At 39.2% G+C, this 18,905-nt stretch overlaps 1 protein-coding gene across 1 annotated transcript in view; it reads left to right on the top strand.

Annotated features, from left to right (window-relative positions):
• Positions 1 to 18,905, top strand: part of PDHX (pyruvate dehydrogenase complex component X) — a 108,008-nt gene that overhangs the window by 79,889 nt on the left and 9,214 nt on the right. The window contains exons 8-9 of the mRNA XM_065403860.1: positions 7,998 to 8,056; positions 12,557 to 12,715. Of these exons, the coding sequence (XP_065259932.1) occupies positions 7,998 to 8,056; positions 12,557 to 12,715 (218 nt within the window). The remainder of the gene's footprint in view (positions 1 to 7,997; positions 8,057 to 12,556; positions 12,716 to 18,905) is intronic.

The raw sequence follows: 18,905 nt of genomic DNA, 5'->3' as shown, positions 1-18,905 counted from the left end.
CATGCTCTGTGTTTTCCCCAACCCCCTCTAAATTTGTTATCTATAGTCATTTTTTCCCCAGAGAACTTAGTATATTAAAGCTCTCTATTGCACTTGTGAGTGCGAGAACTTTGGCAGAACAGACCCCAAGGTATCAAATTGGGCACTCAGAAAATGAGGAACATGTTTGGTTTAAGTGACTTACCCAGCATCATACAAGTACTCTGTGGCAGAGTCAGGGATCAAAACCAGTTCTGCAGTGTGGCATTCAATTGCCTAAACCACAAGACCAGCCTTATTCTTGCAACCCCCAGCCTCATTCTGCAACAAATAAACAAGGGTCCTACAGACAACAGTCTCTTCACTACAAAAGCCCGATCTGTTCCTTGAGCCCTGTCCATCCTATGCACTGAATGCTATGGAAATAGCAACATTTACAAGTTAACAGAAAGTTTGAGGGCTTCAGGAGATGCAGCGTGCACCTTTGCTATCCCGCCTGGAAATGAAAAGATGGGCACTTGTTCACAATGTGTTCTGTGGTGTGGAGGTTTCTGCATTAGCACTGTGGCGAATCCTTCATTCGCCATTTGTGCATCAGGTGAGTGCATTTTCCAAATAACATCCTAGTACAATTGATGGTCATCCAGTGTCTTTGGCAGAGCAAGAAAACAGGTAGTTTGATGGTGGGATCATCTATGGAGTGTTTGCTGTTTTTACATCAGAGCCTGCCCTGTTGCATGTTCTGTGAGGATGGTTGGCAGGTCTTAAGGTGAGTGTGAGGCAGGTGAACAAGGTTGTCATGGAGTGAGAGCTTTTGGCTAGTGAGTGCCTGAGTATGGGAAAGCGATGTAGCCATCTTTCACTGCATAACTTGAGGATAGATGTTTGCAAGAACTGGAAGCCAAGGCAGCAGAGTGGACTTCAGCTACAAGTCTCATAACTGCATTTAGCTGGATATTGACAAGGTCCGTAAGTGACCTTTTTCCCCAGACAGGTGTGCAATATTCGGCTGTGGAACAAACTGTTCTTTTAAACATAGAGGGGTGTGTGTGTGTGTGTGTGTGTGTGTGTGTGTGTGTGTGTGTGTGTGTGTGTGTAAAAAATATATAATAGACACACACAAGAATATTTAAATAATCGCTAAGTATATCAGTAATAAATGCAAACAGAGTATATATCATTTTAAAATAAGCATGTGTTAGGTCTGGAGTAAAATTTTCACAAGTACCTAAATGACTTAAGATCATAGGTCCCATTGACTTTCAATGAGAGTTAAACTCCTAAGAGCTTAAGACCCTTTTTTTAAAAAATTGGACTTTGGGTAAAATTTTGACAAGTAACTATATCACATTATTTATTGCAGATAGTTTAATGAATATTGAACTTTTTCCTATGACTATATCAATCTCAAATATTTAAATTACCCACCAAACAGAACAGGTAGAATAACATTCAACAATTGGTTCATCATCAAATAAATTATTCATCACTAAATTGCCTCATGATTTGACTAATTCTACAATTTATCTATGTTGCAGTGTCTCTTTGTTTCGCTTTTTTCATCCTGAATTTTTCTAACCAGTTTTTTTTAAAGAAAGAATTCTAGTTGTTCTAGACACAACCCCCAGGTATTCAGTAGCTTTCATGTTCATAGGTAAGTGTTCTGTACAACAAGGCCAACACCAAAACGAATAAGCAGTTTTCTTGTCTTTGGGGAAAGGATGCCTAGCAATTCCCAGTCTGTGTGCACAGTAATCTGTGTGCAGCTGGGGAGAGATTTTTGTCTAAAATGAAAAACATAGCTTTCCCCATGTGTGGCATCTATTCCCATTCAAAGCTTAATATAGTCCTGTGCTAAAAATATTTCACACCAATGGGGTCATCCAGATGCCAGTGCATGATGATAAAAGGATTTTGATTTACTGAATGCTTGGCCTTTACTGCAAAGTTAATCAGCTTTGATACTGTCACACTACAACAGCAAAAAGGAATAAACAAGGTCTAGGTTAAATTTCTTTGTGAGTGAGTTGTCATGTGGATGCCTTTGGATTTTCCAAAGTTACCTTTCTATAAATATAGAGCAAAACAAGAGGTGGGGTTACCTCCTTTAGGAGGAGGACAGGTCACTACATTTGTACCTGATCATGTCTAAATTCTAACTGGTGCCTTCTGCCTTTGGAATCTGTGAAGAAGGTTGACCCCCGCCATCTTGTTTTGCTCTATATTTTACCTGGCATGTGCCCACAGCTTCCTTTTTTCTTCTCAGTTAGTCTAAGAAAAACAACTTAAGTCTAAAAATAATTTAATATAAACTTCAGCAACTTAAGCTAGATTTTTCACTTTTTTTAAAAAAACCTCTCCCATGTTGGGGGTGTGTGCATAGACCTCTTGATGTGACATACTCTAAAACTAATTGAGGGGATTACATTTTTTTTAAAGCATTGCATAATCACTTGCTATTCCTCACACTACAACCTGTGAGGGAGTTGTTCTTCCACTTTACAGATATGGAAATTGAGGCACAGAGGTGACAAAGGCACAGAGCTGGGACTAGAACTCAAAAATTATGGACTCCTAGTCTTGTGCCTTAGTGACTAGACCACACTACCTTTCCTCTTTAGTAAAGTCCCAGGGGAAATTTAGCTGTTATATGCAGATTTCCCAGATTCTGATGGCATATGGTCTGATCCTGCTGTCACTGACTGACTACTTTTTAACTGCTGGAGTACCTAGAGTATTTTCCTTTGGTTTTTTCCCCTCAGATGAAATCTTACTCACAGGCTATCATCAAAGGGCGTTTGAGTTGATTTCAAACCACTAAAGGTCATAGGAGGAAATGGAATGGGTTCTACTCACAAAATTATCTTGTCTTTATAAAATGATTCACTTGCGTTTGGAGTGGGCGTCTTTAAAAATTCACTTATTTATCCCTTGTGTGGATTCCTAAGTGTTGCATGAAGTGGAGGGGTGTGTGTGAGGGTGGAGGAAGGAGCCAGAATGTCCTTAAATGAAAATTGAGTTGTGTTCTGAAAATTGAGTTGTGATCCCTTTTTAATTTGGTTTTAGGATGGTGGTTTCTAACAAATGACTAGGAAGCTGCTGTCCAGGAGGCAAGAGAATCCAGCATCCCCTAGACAGAGAGCTTTTATTGTTCTGATTTGTTATGAATATACACAACTAAGGTGGCCCTGGTTAAAAGATGAAGTATATTTTACTATGCCTTCGCACTAAGGGAAACGGACACTGACATTTCTGGCTCGGCCAGGAGTAATGTGGACAAGCTTGTGTCTCATACACACCTCTGCCAATGTAGCTCAGTATTCATCTGCAACATCCCAGCTATTAGAATACAATCCTGGCTCTCTTTTGGGAAGATGCTACCCATGATGATAAATACTGTAGATTAGTTATATGGACAAAAGGAGACTAGGATATAGCCCCCAAATTCACTAGTTATAGTTAAGCAAATATCTCTTAATTATAGAGATGCAGCTTAATTTCCCCCTGTTTGAGAAATGTTTTCAAACACATGTATCAAGTGCTGAATTGAAGTATTTATGCTGCCTTGGCTATTCAGGAGCCAGCAGTTACTGTGACAATAGACTAGTCCAGCAAGCTGTAGCTTTTTTGATAATGTATTTAATACCCTAAAAAAATCTCAGACATGCCTTCAGGATGATGCCATAGTTATTGTGAAGTTACACTACTCTGTATCAGCAGCTATGCCTCTCCTGCCACACACTACTGATTGTATCTAGTTATCACAGCCTCCTCCTAAACACTCTGCAAGTAATGTAGTGCAAATATAGCCAATGACTTTTTCCACACTCTATCTGGAGTAGGGGGAAGGGAAGCAATCCTTCTGTCTAAGCAATATGCACCATTCCTTATGTTCATACTGGAAAAATCCACTCCTCTCAAGTTCACTGTCTCTCTTTGGGCTAAATCATTAATATTGGGTTTGGTTTGGTTTTTAAACACTATAGACTGCTGACCCATGCACTGAGAGCTGCTGCCTGCTTTGCTGCTGCTGCTAACAGAATTTCAGCATTTGCAGATACCTTCACCTAACCTTGGTAATCCTTGTAGTAAAAGGCCCCAAGGGTCATTGTAGAATGGCGAGGTTCTGGTTCACAGTTGAATACGGGTAATCCTTGTGATTCTGCCAGTTTATGCATGACGGAACATAAAAAGGAACAATGAAATTTGAATATACAGGATTGTTTTTCTTTATCTTTAGACCAACAGTAGATTTCTACATAAGACTTAAGCTAGTGTGTACTGTATGTGTGTGTGTGTGTTACTCTTTATTAATAGGCTCGTTTATATTACTGTATTCTAATCCATGTATAGAGTTGCTCCTCCAAAGCTTTAATTTAATATTGTAATTAACACTGAACTAAAATTAACTTGCTCACTGTACCAAAACTGCAGAAATTTAGAATGAGACAAGATGTGAGATTTCAAAGGAACACATGGCAGTCAGGCACCTAATTCCCATCGACTATCAATGGCAATGAAGTGCCATTGTACCATATATACCTTTGAAAATCTCTTTGTAAATCTTGACATGGTCTCTTTTTAGCCATTCTTCCTACAGATTTAGTTAGATACCTGAATACCTTTTATTCTTGTCATAAACTGTTTAGTATTGCTCACATACACCTTGTTAGAAAGCAGCTAGGTTGTACTCCAGAGGTGGCTACATTTCATTAGCATGTGGAACCATTCCTGCATGTATAATATATACTATAGATTGCAAAGTACCTTGGTAACTTTCTGGAAAAAAGGATATATAAATGTAAACTAAATATTACATTAAATATACCAAACTACAGATTTTTTTAGTAATTAATTCACTGTAAGCCATTCTAGCAAAAGAAAATGTCTTCCCATTTCAGTCCTAAAGACTTCCAAAGTATTGTTACAAAAATGTTTATTTTTAACATGATCTCCATAAATTATCTTGACGTTTTGACATATCAACATTGTCTAAAGTTTGGAGTTCTAAGTGACTGGTATTCTTTCTCCATTTAAACTCAGCACTGTTTCTGTGTATTTATTCTGCATGCAGTGTTATAAAGCAAATCATTATCCCATTATAATGGGAGTCAAGTGGAGATGTGGTCTGCTTTATGATGGAGATGTGGTCTGCTTTATGGAGATGTGGTCTGCTTGACTATAATAAGTCAAGTGGAGATGTGGTCTGCTTTATGATGTCAAAGGCAAAGAATGAAGTTTTGCTCATGGTGTCAGCTGGAACGATAGGATTGTATGATAAAGTTCTCTTGATTCAGTGATTTTTTTTTTCTAGTTCCAGTTCCCATCTGAGAGTAGCACATAGCCACCTCCTACATACAGTATGTGTGCTTGAGGGAAAAAATATTCTCACATTCTGCAGTAATTTCATCTCTTCTAGGACAGGAAAGGTCTAAAGAGTGGATATACAGTACACTATAAAGAGTGTTCTGGAAGGATTTTGCTAATAGATCACTCATCAAAATCAGTTTGCTCATTATTCACTATTCTCCTTACTGTAGTTTCCAACCCCCACATTTAATGTCCAATTGCAATAACCGCTGGTGGATCCAAATGGGTTAGTCTAGCTTGATAATAAGTAATTACGAAATGTGCTGCGAAGGCAGTTTTCAGAGTTGTATTAGTTGGTAGATAAGGTCAAATTAGAGCTGGTGTTTGGGTTTAGAGCCTACAGCTGGGAACCAAAGAGACCTAATCCCACTGAATTTCCGAATCCCTTAAATTACTTGGAAAACCCCAACCAACAGCATCATTTGTTTCCATGAGAGTTCTGCCATCTTGGGACAAAATCTTGCAAGAATGGTTGTTTTCATGATATTTTGGCAGCACACTGACTGGAAACAGAACACGGGCTCAATCAACACAGTAGAGGCAGAATTGGATCTGGGGCATTGAATCAGAAGTTCCTTCAGTGGTGGTCACCAGTTCAAAACCCTTGGGGCAAAACAAGAACCTTTATTTAGAACCTATTTGAAAAGAGAATCCATTTTGCCAGATTTTCAAAAAAAAAAAAAAAATGTTCACTCAGCTACATGCACAATTCCCAGGATTTTGCAAGGTAAACATGGATGTAAATGACAGATAGGAACTTTAACATACATTCCTGTCTGTCAGCCCAGGACCTGATTCAGCAAGCACTAACTCATATGAGTTACTTAAATTGCATAACGAGGCTTGTTTTAAAATCATTGGAACTACTCAAATGAGTAAATATATGCACATAAATGGTTACGGGATTGGATCCTGATTGTGTTTTTGTTTAAACCTGTGAAATTTTGGCCTTGAAAGGGTTTTTTAAAAATTAGAAATAGCTTGAAAAAATGAAAAATACAGGCAATTGCTAAGGTTTGCATCGGAACTTCAGTATTTAATGAACTAATTAAAAGATGAGCTCACATGTTAACTAATAGTGCATGGCTTCTTATTCATGTCATACCTAAGCATTTTAAACAAAACAACCTCTGTTATGTTCATCTGACAAAAAGTGATTGCTCATGTGATGATTAATCTCGTCCATGTCAGGACTAAGCATATGTAATGGCTGTGATACGAGTTGGAGGTTTCAGTATAATTCATAGAGGGTGGATGTTCAAAACCACAAATACAATCACTAGCGCTTATGCTAATCTTGTTGGTAGTCCTAGCCTGGAGGCCAGGGTTTGTGAACGATTAATACTGAATTCCCTTTTGGCACTAGCAGCTGTTAACACCAGGTTCCCATTGAGACACATAGGTGAGTGCAGGGCAGGTGGGTGGGGAGAGTTTTTCTTGATGTCCAGGAGGTTCCTGTTGTGTGGAGAAGACAGAGGATTTTGGTTTCTCCACTCCTCAGTCCAGCACTTTTGTAAAGGAACTAGATCAACCTTTAATATGTTCTTCCGCCCTACCCCACGAAAAAAAGATAGTTAAGCCACCAGATTGCTCATCAGCATTGGTTAAAAACTTAACACACTTCTTTTTTTCCATCCTAAAATACATAGTAGGTCATTTTTTGAAAATAAGATAAGTCTTTGCATTTGGAAACAAGATATTTCTGTGGTGTGATATTTTCCCTGTCAATTAAAAGAATTTTGGAGAACAGTTAAGTTGTTCCCAGAATAGACATTTCTTGTCAACTAATACAACTAAATTAATGGAAACTAATTGTTCTAAAGTTCATGAATCGCATTTCTCCTAATTGCTTGCCTCTCCATCCACATCTGCTGGTTTAATTTTATCCTTTGTGCTTTAAATACTAGTGACGCATTCAATCTTTTTTTTTTTTTTTTTTCGATCTCTAATTTTTATTAGGGCATCTTGACTGCTCTTCCCTTTTCCTTTTCCTATATGAGAGTACTCCCAGTAGTGTATTAGGCAGTGCTTTGTCCATTAGCATCTCCCTCATTGTCTGACACTTCAGTATGGAAACAAATAAACTGGAGTAAGGAGACTACAGGTTTTCTCCTTTGTCTATTGTGGGACTAATAGCACACTGTTTCTGAACTGCTCTTTCCTTGTGGTAATAGAAGCCTTGTGCTTTGTATCTAGAATTTATTCATTTTATATAGAGCTTACATGCTGTGATTATGTGTAACCCAAGTATTTAATAATTTGTGACAGTATGACCAGGGCCGGCTCCAGGCACCAGCCTGGCAAGCAGGTGCTTGGGGCGGCCGCTCCAGAGAGGGGCGGCACATCCAGCTATTCGGCGGCAATTTGGCGGACGGTCCCTCACTCCTGCTCGAGCGAAGGACCTCCCGCCGAATTGCCGCCGCAGATCGCGATCGCGGCATTTTTATTTATCTATTTATTTATTTATATTGGCTGCTTGGGGCGGCCAAAACCCTGGAGCCGGTCGTGAGTATGACTTTCTAAGAGTCCTAAACACTAATTGACTGAAACACTGGAATATTCAGTCAAGAAACTGTCTGGTTTGTAATTTCTGGAGCTACACTGGTAACCACTACTCATAATATTTGTATTTATTTTTCCTCTTACAGATGATATTAAAGTATCAGTAAATGACTTTATTATCAAAGCAACAGCAGTTACCCTCAAAGTAAGTAAATAATTTACCTTCAATAATATAGTTGTAGAATAAACTTTTTTTGAGGGGGACAAAAGTATTGACAAAGCTTGTTTAGTACTACAGTACAACTGTATTTCTATGCATTACCTCTTTTTAGATGAAAGTATTGTGAGCATAGTAATAGTGCTCCATGATCTGCACTGTGTACTGGTTTTTGACATGGAATTTAATGTGTTGGCATTGACTTAATAAAGCCCTAAATGGCCTATGATTAAGGCTAAGATTTTGTCATGCATGTTTTTAGTCTTCTTTTGTATGGCTGGTGTAGAGCAACAACTACAATTTCACCTGAAGTTGATTGAGTCAAATGGCTACATCAGCAGTAGCAAAATTTATTGCAGTGATGTGGAAGATGGTGGCCTTCACAGGGCCCACTCTAAATGAGAATTCACAAGGAATGCCATCAACTCGGCGACCGAACATCGCTCAGCGATCTCCCGGTCATCAGAGCAGTAACTCAACAATATTTTTAGTAAAAATCAGGGATAGGTCACGGGCAATAAAGAAAAAGTCACAGAAGCCTGTGACCTGTCTGTGACTTTTACTGAAAATATTTGTGACAAAGGGGGCAGCTGTGAGGGTCCTGGCTCAGAGTCCTGGGGGTCCCTACTGCCCGTTGGGGCTTGGAGCTCTGGGGTTTCCTGCTCTACTGCGGCTTGGGAGCTCCAGGGTCCCCCTGCGGCGGCTCAGGAACGGTGGTGGGACCCTGCAGCTTCCAGCTGCCACTGGCTGAAGTCATGGACTTCTCTGGAAGTCACCAATTCCATGACTTCTGCAACCTCTGTGACAAAATCGTAGCCTTACCTATGATCCATATACCTGAGAGATTGCCTCTCTCCTTATGCCATATTGCTGCAGGTACAGAGACTCTTCTGTGAAATTCAAAGGAGTAGTAGAGCATTATCTGTGAGAATGCTTTGACTTTGAAACTTGCTCGCCTCTTTGGTCCAAAATTGCCTACATCTGATTACTTTAAGGGTACATTGCAAAGCCCATCTTGTTGCCTAAGCATTTGAAAAGAGGAGAATTGGGAGGGTGTTTTTAATGGGGGGGAGGGAGTAATGTGTGGATTGTTTCCGTACTTCATTTGCATGTTGCTGCAAATAACTAATAGAGGATGGACTTGCTGTAGTTTAGTCATAATGGAGGTGTGTGTGTATATATACTAGTATTTATTTATTTATTTTTGTTGTTTAGTTTAAGTTGAGCACCCAAAGTAGATGAGCAACTGCTTTTCCTACTGTATAGAAATCAAGAGACTATTTTAGCTTAAATGGTGGGGGCCAGGATTTTGGAATTGGAAGAAGTTCTGAGTGGCCATAGTGTATAGTACAATGATAACTTTGAAGTTCTAGAGGGCCACAGATTTGTTCCCAACATTAGGGATACTGTCTGTTTGCTAAATAGCACATAGCACAGTTTCTATCTACAGCAATTTACTAAAATGGAGTGTTCAATTTCTATGTATTCATTTCTTCTATCAATAAAAGAATAAGTTAAAGAATAGTGTTAATGTTCTAAAAACTCTTTTGATATGATCTGTATTGCAAAAACTTCTAAGAACAAGTTAATACTTCTAGCAGGTGCAGTGTGTCTGCACTGCAGTTTGGAGGTGTGATTCTCAGGGCAGGTAGACAGACTTATGTTAGCTCAACACAAGAAAGTGTGCTAAAAATAGCATTGTGGATGTTACATCTTGTGGCAGTGGCAGCTATCAGGCTAGGCATCCATTCCCAGACGCAAGAGATTGGGCAGGCTTGGACTTGGGTGGCTAGCCCAAGTTGCTGCCAGTGCCACAACATCCATTCTGCTATTTTTAGTGTGCTAGTTCAAGGTGAACTAGTGCAAGTCTGTCTGCCCATGCTGGGAATCACATCTCCCTTCTGTAGTATAGATATACTCTGAAAGCAACTATAACAGGTACCTTTCACAGTTGATTTTTTTTTCAGTATGTTTTACCATATGGTGTAAGGATTATGCATGTTGTTCATTTGTTATTTAAAAGGGGATTTCTGCATTTATTATTACAGAATGATCTACACCAATTAGGAAATATGATTTTCTGTTCTTAATATCTGAATTTTAGTTGATTAGATTTTTCATTTTTGTTTTTTGTTGACTGTCATTGCTAATCCAGCGTTTGGCTCTTCTACTGAAGGATTAGATTGCTGCTGGGCATTAAAAAATCAGCAGTAACATGTCGTCTTCCAGGCTCTTAAAGAAAATTCAAAGATCTCTAATAACTGGATGATGATGATGAACAGCTTGTTTAGTACATTGTGTATGTGAGCAGTTATAAATGAGTTGCCACATAGGCTATTACTATTCCAGTTTTGATGCAGTTGATAACTAGAAGACATTTGTGAATTAAAATATGTAAATTGGGGAGGGAAAATTGAAGAGAGTATTTTAATGATGTGCTAATTTTATGTGTACGTTACATAAAAGCTATTTATTGTTTTGGAAGATATTTAGTAATCATAAGACTACACCCACTCCATTATACTATTGTGATGTTAATAAAAACAACCCACACTCAAATTTGATTTTTAGTAACTTAAAATGTTCAGAAATAATCAAATATATACATAGCATGTCAGAAATAAGGTCAGTTATTAGCTAGTCAAAACTAGCTAATGGTTAATCAAAAATAGAATCAATAGAGTCAAAACTAGCTAATGGTTAATCAAATGGGAGATGGTTAATCAAAAATAGAATTTTTGACAAAATTGCATGAAAACCTTGAAATTCAGAAAACTTTGACTACTACTACTTGGTTTAATAGGAGACTTTTACATTTCCCTGACTGATAAATGTATTCCTCTTTAAGGATACAAAATAATACATCACAAAATCTTAATTCTTCTTCTCTTCATACACATAAGAAGGTGATCTGAGAATGTTTAAATGTTTCTTGCATATTCTCCTCTTATGCAAATAGCCCAGGAGTACCATCTGTGGGATGACAAGGTAGAGATCTGAATGTTGGATGTTCAAAACAGTTTTAAAAAAATCTTGCTTCAAAGTGCCAGCAAGATACAAAGTTTCAGCTTTTCAATTCCAGGTTGTTTTATTATTTGGGTTTTACAATTGCTAGAATGACAGCACTAGTGTCTGAAGCTTCATATAAACCCCCAGGTGTCCCTCTTGCTACTACTTGCCAGTGTATCTCATCCCATGATGATGTTAGACTACCAAGGAGTGAGGAAAGTTCAGTTCTTAGGCCAGTGATTGGATGGGCATTTCTACTGAGACATTCCCCACTAGGAATTGGACTTTCTAATAACTCATTTTGCACTGGACACAGAACAAGCCTACAGCTCATATATGTATGGTCACTATAATAATAAATGGAGATATACCTATCTCATAGAACTGGAAGGGACCTTGAAAGGTCATCAAGTCAAGTCCCCTGCCTTCACTAGCAGGACCAAGTACTGTCCCTGACAGTTTTGTTTTGTTTTGCCCCAGATCCCTAAATGGCCCCCTCAAGGATTGAGCTCACAACCCTAGGCTTAGCAGGCCAATGCTCAAACCACTGAGCTATCCCTCCCTCAGGATTACTTAAAACTGGTGACTTAGACATGAAGGGCCAAATACCCCGTTACCAATTGCCTTAGTTATCCATCTCTCTCTCTCTCCTTTGTGTGTGTGTGTGTGTGTGTGTGTGTGTCTACCTTGCTGTGTTTGATAAACTCAAGAGGACTTGTGATTGGTTATCGTTAATCAATTAACTTCAATCTGGATCTGTCCCTAGAAGTCTGCGTGAGGCTTTTTTGGATAAGAGAACCTAACACCGATAATAGACTTCAGCCTTTTGCAATATACTCAGTTAAAACTCAACCAACTTTTTTGATTAGAGTGGTACCAAAACAAGCAGGGCAAAAGCAATTAACATTACTATCCTGGTGTAAGTTTAGTAGGATCTCTGCATCCCTTTTCCATTTTAATCTGTTCACTACCCTCTCATATAAAATGTAAATACAGTATGTTGGCTCACCCTACTTCATGGTTGGCAAAAAAACCCCTCTGCTTTGTATCTCTTGAATTTCAGGCATCCAAAAGGTGATACTTGTGAACAACAATGGAATTTGGAGGCTGCTGTTAGCATATCATTAGTTTCCCAATGACCCTGAGTGTTCATAAATATTTCTTGTTGCCCCCCTGCTGCACAATTTCCATCTCTGCGGCATACACTCACACTTGCTGACAGTGTAGATTTAAATGGATGCTAGCTAATAAAGTAGGTCTATTCTTAGAGTTACATGGCAAGTCTTTTATTATCCCTGTCTTGCTTGTGGCAGTCCTGATGACAGATGTGACCTGTTCTCTCAAACAGCATTCTGTGCTGCATTAATTACTTCGGTGAATGGCTGTATATCACTGTGCATTTTAAAGGGGTTTCCTTTTAATAATTGTTGAACCATTATTCCTTTAACAGCTGGCTCTCTTTGTGTTTCTCTTTTCTAGCAAATGCCAGATGTGAATGTGACCTGGGATGGAGAGGGCCCCAGGCAGCTGCAATCTATCGACATCTCTATTGCTGTGGCAACAGACCGAGGTCTCATTACACCAATCATAAAAGATGCTGCTGCCAAGGGAGTGCAGGAAATTTCTGCCGCTGCAAAGGTAGGTCTCAGATGTACAGTAGGCTTAGAAATATCATGGCTGTTTAGCTTCTTGCAGCCAAGTGTATGGCATGACCCAGATGAACATGAATGAGGATCTTAAAGCAGTTTTAAAATAGTCTTTAAAGCTGCTTTAGTGGTGTTGGGGTTTTAAAATTATTATTAATGTAGTAAGTCTGTGCCATTCATTCTCTTAGCACTCTTTTTTAAATGCAAAGATAACTTAGCCATCAAATTCTGCAGTGAAATCCCAGCTAAACATGGCTCACTGCAGCCTGTGAAATTGTGTGTCTTAATCGAAGTGATAGATTAAAAAACAACAACAAATAAGTAATTTCAGATTTTTTAGTATTTGTAGTATTTTCTCCAGGTGCTAGGTGGGGGTGGTTTGTTTTATTGTAATTATTATATCCCTTGTTCGTGGCTGTGACCATTTGAGCATTCACTGTTGACTCATATTTAGCTTGTGATCCCCAGATCCCTTTCCGCAGTACTCCTTCCTAGACAGTCATTTCCCATTTTGTATGTGTGCAAATGATTGTTCCTTCCTAAGTGGAGTACTTTGCATTTGTCCTTATTTAATTTAATCCTGTTTACTTCAGACCATTTCTCCAATTTGTCCAGATCATTTTGAATTTTAATCCTATTCTCCAAGTCACTTGCAACCCCTCCCAGTTTGGTATCGTCCGCAAACTTTATAAGTGTACTCTCTATGCCATTATCTAAATCATTGATGAAGAAATTGAACAGAACCGGACCCAGAACCAATCCCTGTGGGACCCCACTCATTATGCCCTTCCAGCATGAATGTGAACCACTGATAACTACTCTCTGGGAATGATTTTCCAACCAGTTATAAACCCACCTTATAGTAGCTCCATCTAGGTTGTATTTCCGTAGTTTGTTTCTGAGAAGATCATGCGAGACAGTATCAAAAGCCTTACTAAAGTCAAGATATACCACATCTACTGCTTCCCCCCCCCATCCACAAGGCATGTCACCTTGTCAAAGAAGGCTATCCGGTTGCTTTGATACCATTTGTTCTTGACAAATCCATGCTGACTGTTCTTTATCACCTTATTATCTTCTAGGTGTTTGCAAATTGATTGCTTAATTATTTGCTCCATTATCTTGCTGGGTATAGAAGTTAACCTGATTGGTCTGTAATTCCCTAGGTTGTCCTTATTTCCCTTTTTTATAGATGGGCACTATATTTGCCCTTTTTCAGTCTTATGGAATGTCTCCCGTCTTCCATGACTTTTCAAAGACGATTGCTAATGGCTCAGATATCTCCTCAGTCAGCTCCTTGAGTATTCTAGGATGCATTTCATCAGGCCCTGGTGATTTGAAGACATCTAACTTGTCTAAGTAATTTTTGACTTGTTCTGTCCCTATTTTAGACTCTGATCCTTCCTCATTTTCACTGTCATTCACTATGTTAGATGTCCAGTCGTCACCAACTTTCTTGGTGAAAACGGAAACAAAGAAGTCATTAAGCACCTTTGCCATTTTCACATTTTCTGTTCTTGTCTTTCCCCCCTCATTGAGTAACGGGCCTACTCTGTCTTTGGTCTTCCTCTTGCTTCTAATGTATTTGTAGAATGTTTTATTGTTCCTTTTTATGTCCCTAGCTAGTTTGAGCTCGTTTTGTGTCTTGATTTTTCTAAATTTTGTCCCTACATACTTGTGGTGTTTGTTTATATTCATCCTTTGTAATTTGACTGAGTTTCCACTTTTTGTAGGACTCTTTTTTTGAGTTTTAGATAATTGAAGATCTCCTGGTTAAGCTAGGGTGGTCTCTTGCAATACTTCCTATCTTTCCTAGTTTGCTCTTGTGCCCTTAATGTCTCTTTGAAAAACTGCTAACAGTCTTCAGTTGTTTTTCCCCTTAGACTTGCTTCCTGGGAGATGGTTAATCAAAAATAGATTCCTTTCTGTCTTCTTGAAATCCATTGTCTTTATTGTGCTGTTCTCCCTCCTACCATTCCTTAGAATCATAAAATCTACCATTTCATGATCACTTTCACCCAAGTTGCCTTCCACTTTCAAATTCTCAACCAGTTCCTCCTATTTGTCAAAATCAAATCTAGAACAGCCTCCTCCCTTAGTAGCTTTCTCCACTTTCTGAAATAAAAAATTGTCTCCAATACATTGTTGCTGTGTTATTTTCCCAGCAGATGTCTGGGTAGTTGAAGTCCCCCATCACCACCAAGTCCCGTGTTTGGATGATTTTGTTAGTTGTTTAAAAAAAGCTTCATCCACCTCTTCTTCCTGGTTTGGTGGTCTGTAGTAGACTCCTACCATGATATCACCCTTGTTTTTTTACCCCTTTTATCCTTACCCAGAGACTTTCAACAAGTCTGTCTCCTATTTCTATCTCAGTCCAAGGAAATACATTTTTAATATATAAGGCACACCTCCTCCCTTTTTTCCCTGCCTGTCCTTCCTGAGCAAATTGTATCCTTCTATACCAATATTCCAGTCATGCATATTATCCCACCAAGACTCTGTGATGCCAACTATGTCATAGTTGTGTTTATTTACTAGCATTTTGAGTTCTTCCTGCTCATTCCCCATACTTCTCGGATTAGTATACAGACATTTAAGATACTGATTTGATTTCCGCCCCCAGTTCTGTCTTGTCTCTCCCTTATTTCTGCTATAACAGCCCATGCTCCCCCCAGATTCCGACCCTTCTCCCAGATCTCTATGTTTTTGACTTACCTGTGGGCTTTGGTCACCTGTCCCCATCGAACCTAGTTTAAAGCCCTCCTCACTAGCAGGGCTTTGGAGCGGAGCCCGGAGTTGGTGCGTGGAGCAGCTCCGGAGCAGTGGAGCTGCAGGTTTTTGCTTGGAGCTGGAGCGGAGCCGGAGCACAGCTCCAAAGCCCTGCTCACTAGGTTATCCAGTCTGTAGCCAAATATGGTCTTTCCCTTCCTTGATAGGTGGCACCATCTATGTTTAGGTCCTTCTTCCTAGAACAGCATCCCGTGGTTAAGGAAGCCGAAGCCCTCCTGGCGACATCATCCTCGCAGCCAGGCATTCACCTCCAGGATGCATCTGTCTCTGCTGAGGCCCCTACCCTTGACCGGAAGGATTGAAGAGAACACCACCTGTGCTCCCAACTCCCTCACCTTACTCCCAGAGCCCTGTAGTTACTTCTGATCTGCTGAGGGTCATACCTTGCAGTGGACTTCAGAATGTTCATTTTGATAAGTGTTGTCAAGATCCCCCCTCCCCCCGAAAATATAATAATTGCTAAAGCTATGATTTATTCACGAATATTTTTAGTAAAAGTCATGGGCAGTAAACAAAAAGTCACAGCCAGTGACCTGTCCATGACTTTTACTAAAAATACCCCTAACTAAATCGTAGGTGCTGGGGAAGAAAGGATGCTCCAGGATGCTGGTGCTCAGTGTGTGTGTGTGTGTGTGTGTGTGTGTGTGTGTGTGTGTGCGCGCTCCAGCAGTCGCTGCTGCTCGGGGGTGGGGGTGGTATTCCGGTGGTTGCCGCTGCTCCTGTTTTGTTCCTAGGGGACCTTAGCTTTTACTTTTAGTGGACAAAACCCATTAGAAAAGTTCATAAAACTATTTGTTCCACTTGACAGTAACACATTAGGTCAACTTCTATATGAGGAAACCATGTTGAAATGAGTGTCGGTCTGCATTTGTCATTCTTCGCTTGGGGGTAAAGGTAGAGTTGTTGCGTGATAAACCTTCACCTTAAATTATGAAAATAAGATGCTTTATAGCTAGAGAGACAACGTGGGTAAAGTGATATCTTTTTATTGGACCAACTTCTCTTGGCTAAAAGGACGAGCCTTCAAGCTTACACAGAACTCTTCTTCAGGTCTGAGAAAAGTACTCAGAGTATCACAGCTAAATACAAGGTGGAACAGATAAGGAGTTATCACCTTTCTCAGACCTGAAGAAGAACTCCGTGTGGCTTGAAAGCTTCTCTTTCTCATCAACAGAAGTTGGTCCAATAAACAATATCACTTTACCCACTTTGTCTCTCTTTTCCACAGCTGGGTGTATCTCTGAGATCCTGGAACTAGCGCAGCTACAACAACACTGCAGATATACCTCATAGTTGTGACAAGTTAATTTAAATCCTGTCTCCAATTGTAATTATGACTTTATCATAAATTACCTTGGGCAGATCCCATTATTATCAATGGAAGTAACGCCTTATATCAGAGGCCCCGGCATCAGATTCAGTGGCACTTGTGATCATAAAAATACTTTATGCTTATATAGTGTTTTACAGTTTCAGAATATTGTACAAACATAAATCTGTAAATTGATAAAAACAGCTATATCACAAGGGAGTTGTGAGGATTAGTTCATTGATATTTATGAAGTGCACATGATTCTCTGCTAGAAGGTGCTGTAAAAGTAAAAAGTAGTAAAGCAGAATAAGTATTACGCACACTGTAATATGGAGAAGCTGAAGCACAAATGTAAGTGAATTCCCCAAATTGACATGTACTTGGAGAAGGGCCTAAGGCAGCTGGCCTGCTCGTGCTATCTCTCTCTATCTGAGCTTGTGGACCAGGCTCTGACTACCATGACTGTCCTACAGGAGTCACTCCTTTAGAGAAGACTGACAGCAGAAGCAACATCAAGGCAGACAAAAGCAGGTAAGAAAGTAGGAAATATGTCTGCACATTTTTGATTTCTTAGTAGAAAAGCAGACTCTCTGATGTTTTGCACTGCATGCAAAGTTCCAATTCATAAAAGAAGAAACGTCTAGAAGCATCACCACTTATGGAGAAGGTTAGGGAGAGCTTGATACTACTGCAGATTTTCTGTAGGCAAACAGGTGACTCTGAAAGAGGAGTTTGGCAGAAAAACAGTGCTACATAAGAGGTACCCCTTTGTAATTTAACGAAATCATTTACATCTGCTAATATGCTGCTCTTTGCTTTGGATGATCCAACTCTCCATTTCTACCTTGAAGCAAACCTAAAATCTACCTTCTTACAGTACAAGTACCAGAACATTTTAATTGAATTTACTGAAATTTTGTTTTGTTTCTGAACAAATTACACACAGCTTTTCCTTTTCATCCTTTGAGTTTTTCAAAGCAAACCTCCAAAAAACTAACGAGTGGAAATTCTTTGGGCCACATTCTGATGCCTTGACACTGAATTGTACCTCACTCCTTGAGCAGTCCCTTCAGTGTCAGTAAAAATATTAGAGACTGGTCCTTTTCTCTCTTTCTCCAAGTTGGTATTGAAACATTTCTAGCCTATTGTAAGACATTTTTTGGTTCACACTGGCCATTATAATATGAGTTTTTGAAATGTAATGTTGCCCTCTGTAACTTGCCTTTTTTATAACAAAAAATAACATTTTATCCATGGGAAAAAATAAGAGCCTGAAAAAGGAAAGGAAAATGGATTTATAACAAAGGTTATTTATTCAGATGTTTAATGTTGCATTTTGAGCTACCTGTAAACTCATTGTTCATGAACTCATTAAAACTCCAAACTATTATAATAAGTTAAAACATTTATAGAGCTGTTTAGCTTTTGAATCCTTTCCCTCATATCTGTGAAGTCCCTTAAAGATGGGTGTAACCCATTAAAAGATGTTTTGTAGTTAGCATTTGTTAATATAACACACTGCATGTTAATCACAACCATTCACAAATTTCAGAGAGGTAGCCATGTTAGTCTGTATCAGCAAAAACAACGAGGAGTCCTTGTGGCACCTTAGAGACTAACAAATGTATTTGGGCATAAGCTTTCGTGGGCTAGAACCCACTTCATCAGATGCATGGAGTGGAAAATACAGGAGCAGGTATAAATACATGAAAAGATGTGAATTGCCTTACCAAGTGTGACAATTCAATTGACAGCAGGATACCAAGGGAGGAAAAATAACTTTTGAAGTGGTTATGAGAGTGGCCCATTTCAAACAATTGACAAGGTGTGAGTAACAGTAGGGGGAAATTAGTATTAGGGAAATTAGGTTTAGGTTTTGTAATGACCCAACCACTCCCAGTCTTTATTCAGGCCTAATCTGATGGTGTCCAGTTGCAAATTAATTCCAGTTCTGCAGTTTCACGTTGGAGTCTGGTTTTGAAGTATTTTTATTGAAGAATTGCCACTTTTAGGTCTGTTTTTAAGTGACCAGGGAGATTGAAGTGTTCTCCTACTGGTTTTTGAATGTTATGATTCCTGA

This window comes from Emys orbicularis, chromosome 4, assembly GCF_028017835.1.
Source record: "Emys orbicularis isolate rEmyOrb1 chromosome 4, rEmyOrb1.hap1, whole genome shotgun sequence".
Classification (NCBI taxonomy): domain Eukaryota; kingdom Metazoa; phylum Chordata; order Testudines; family Emydidae; genus Emys; species Emys orbicularis.
The sequence above is the reverse complement of the archived record's forward strand: the minus strand, read 5'-3'. Positions and strand labels throughout refer to the sequence as shown.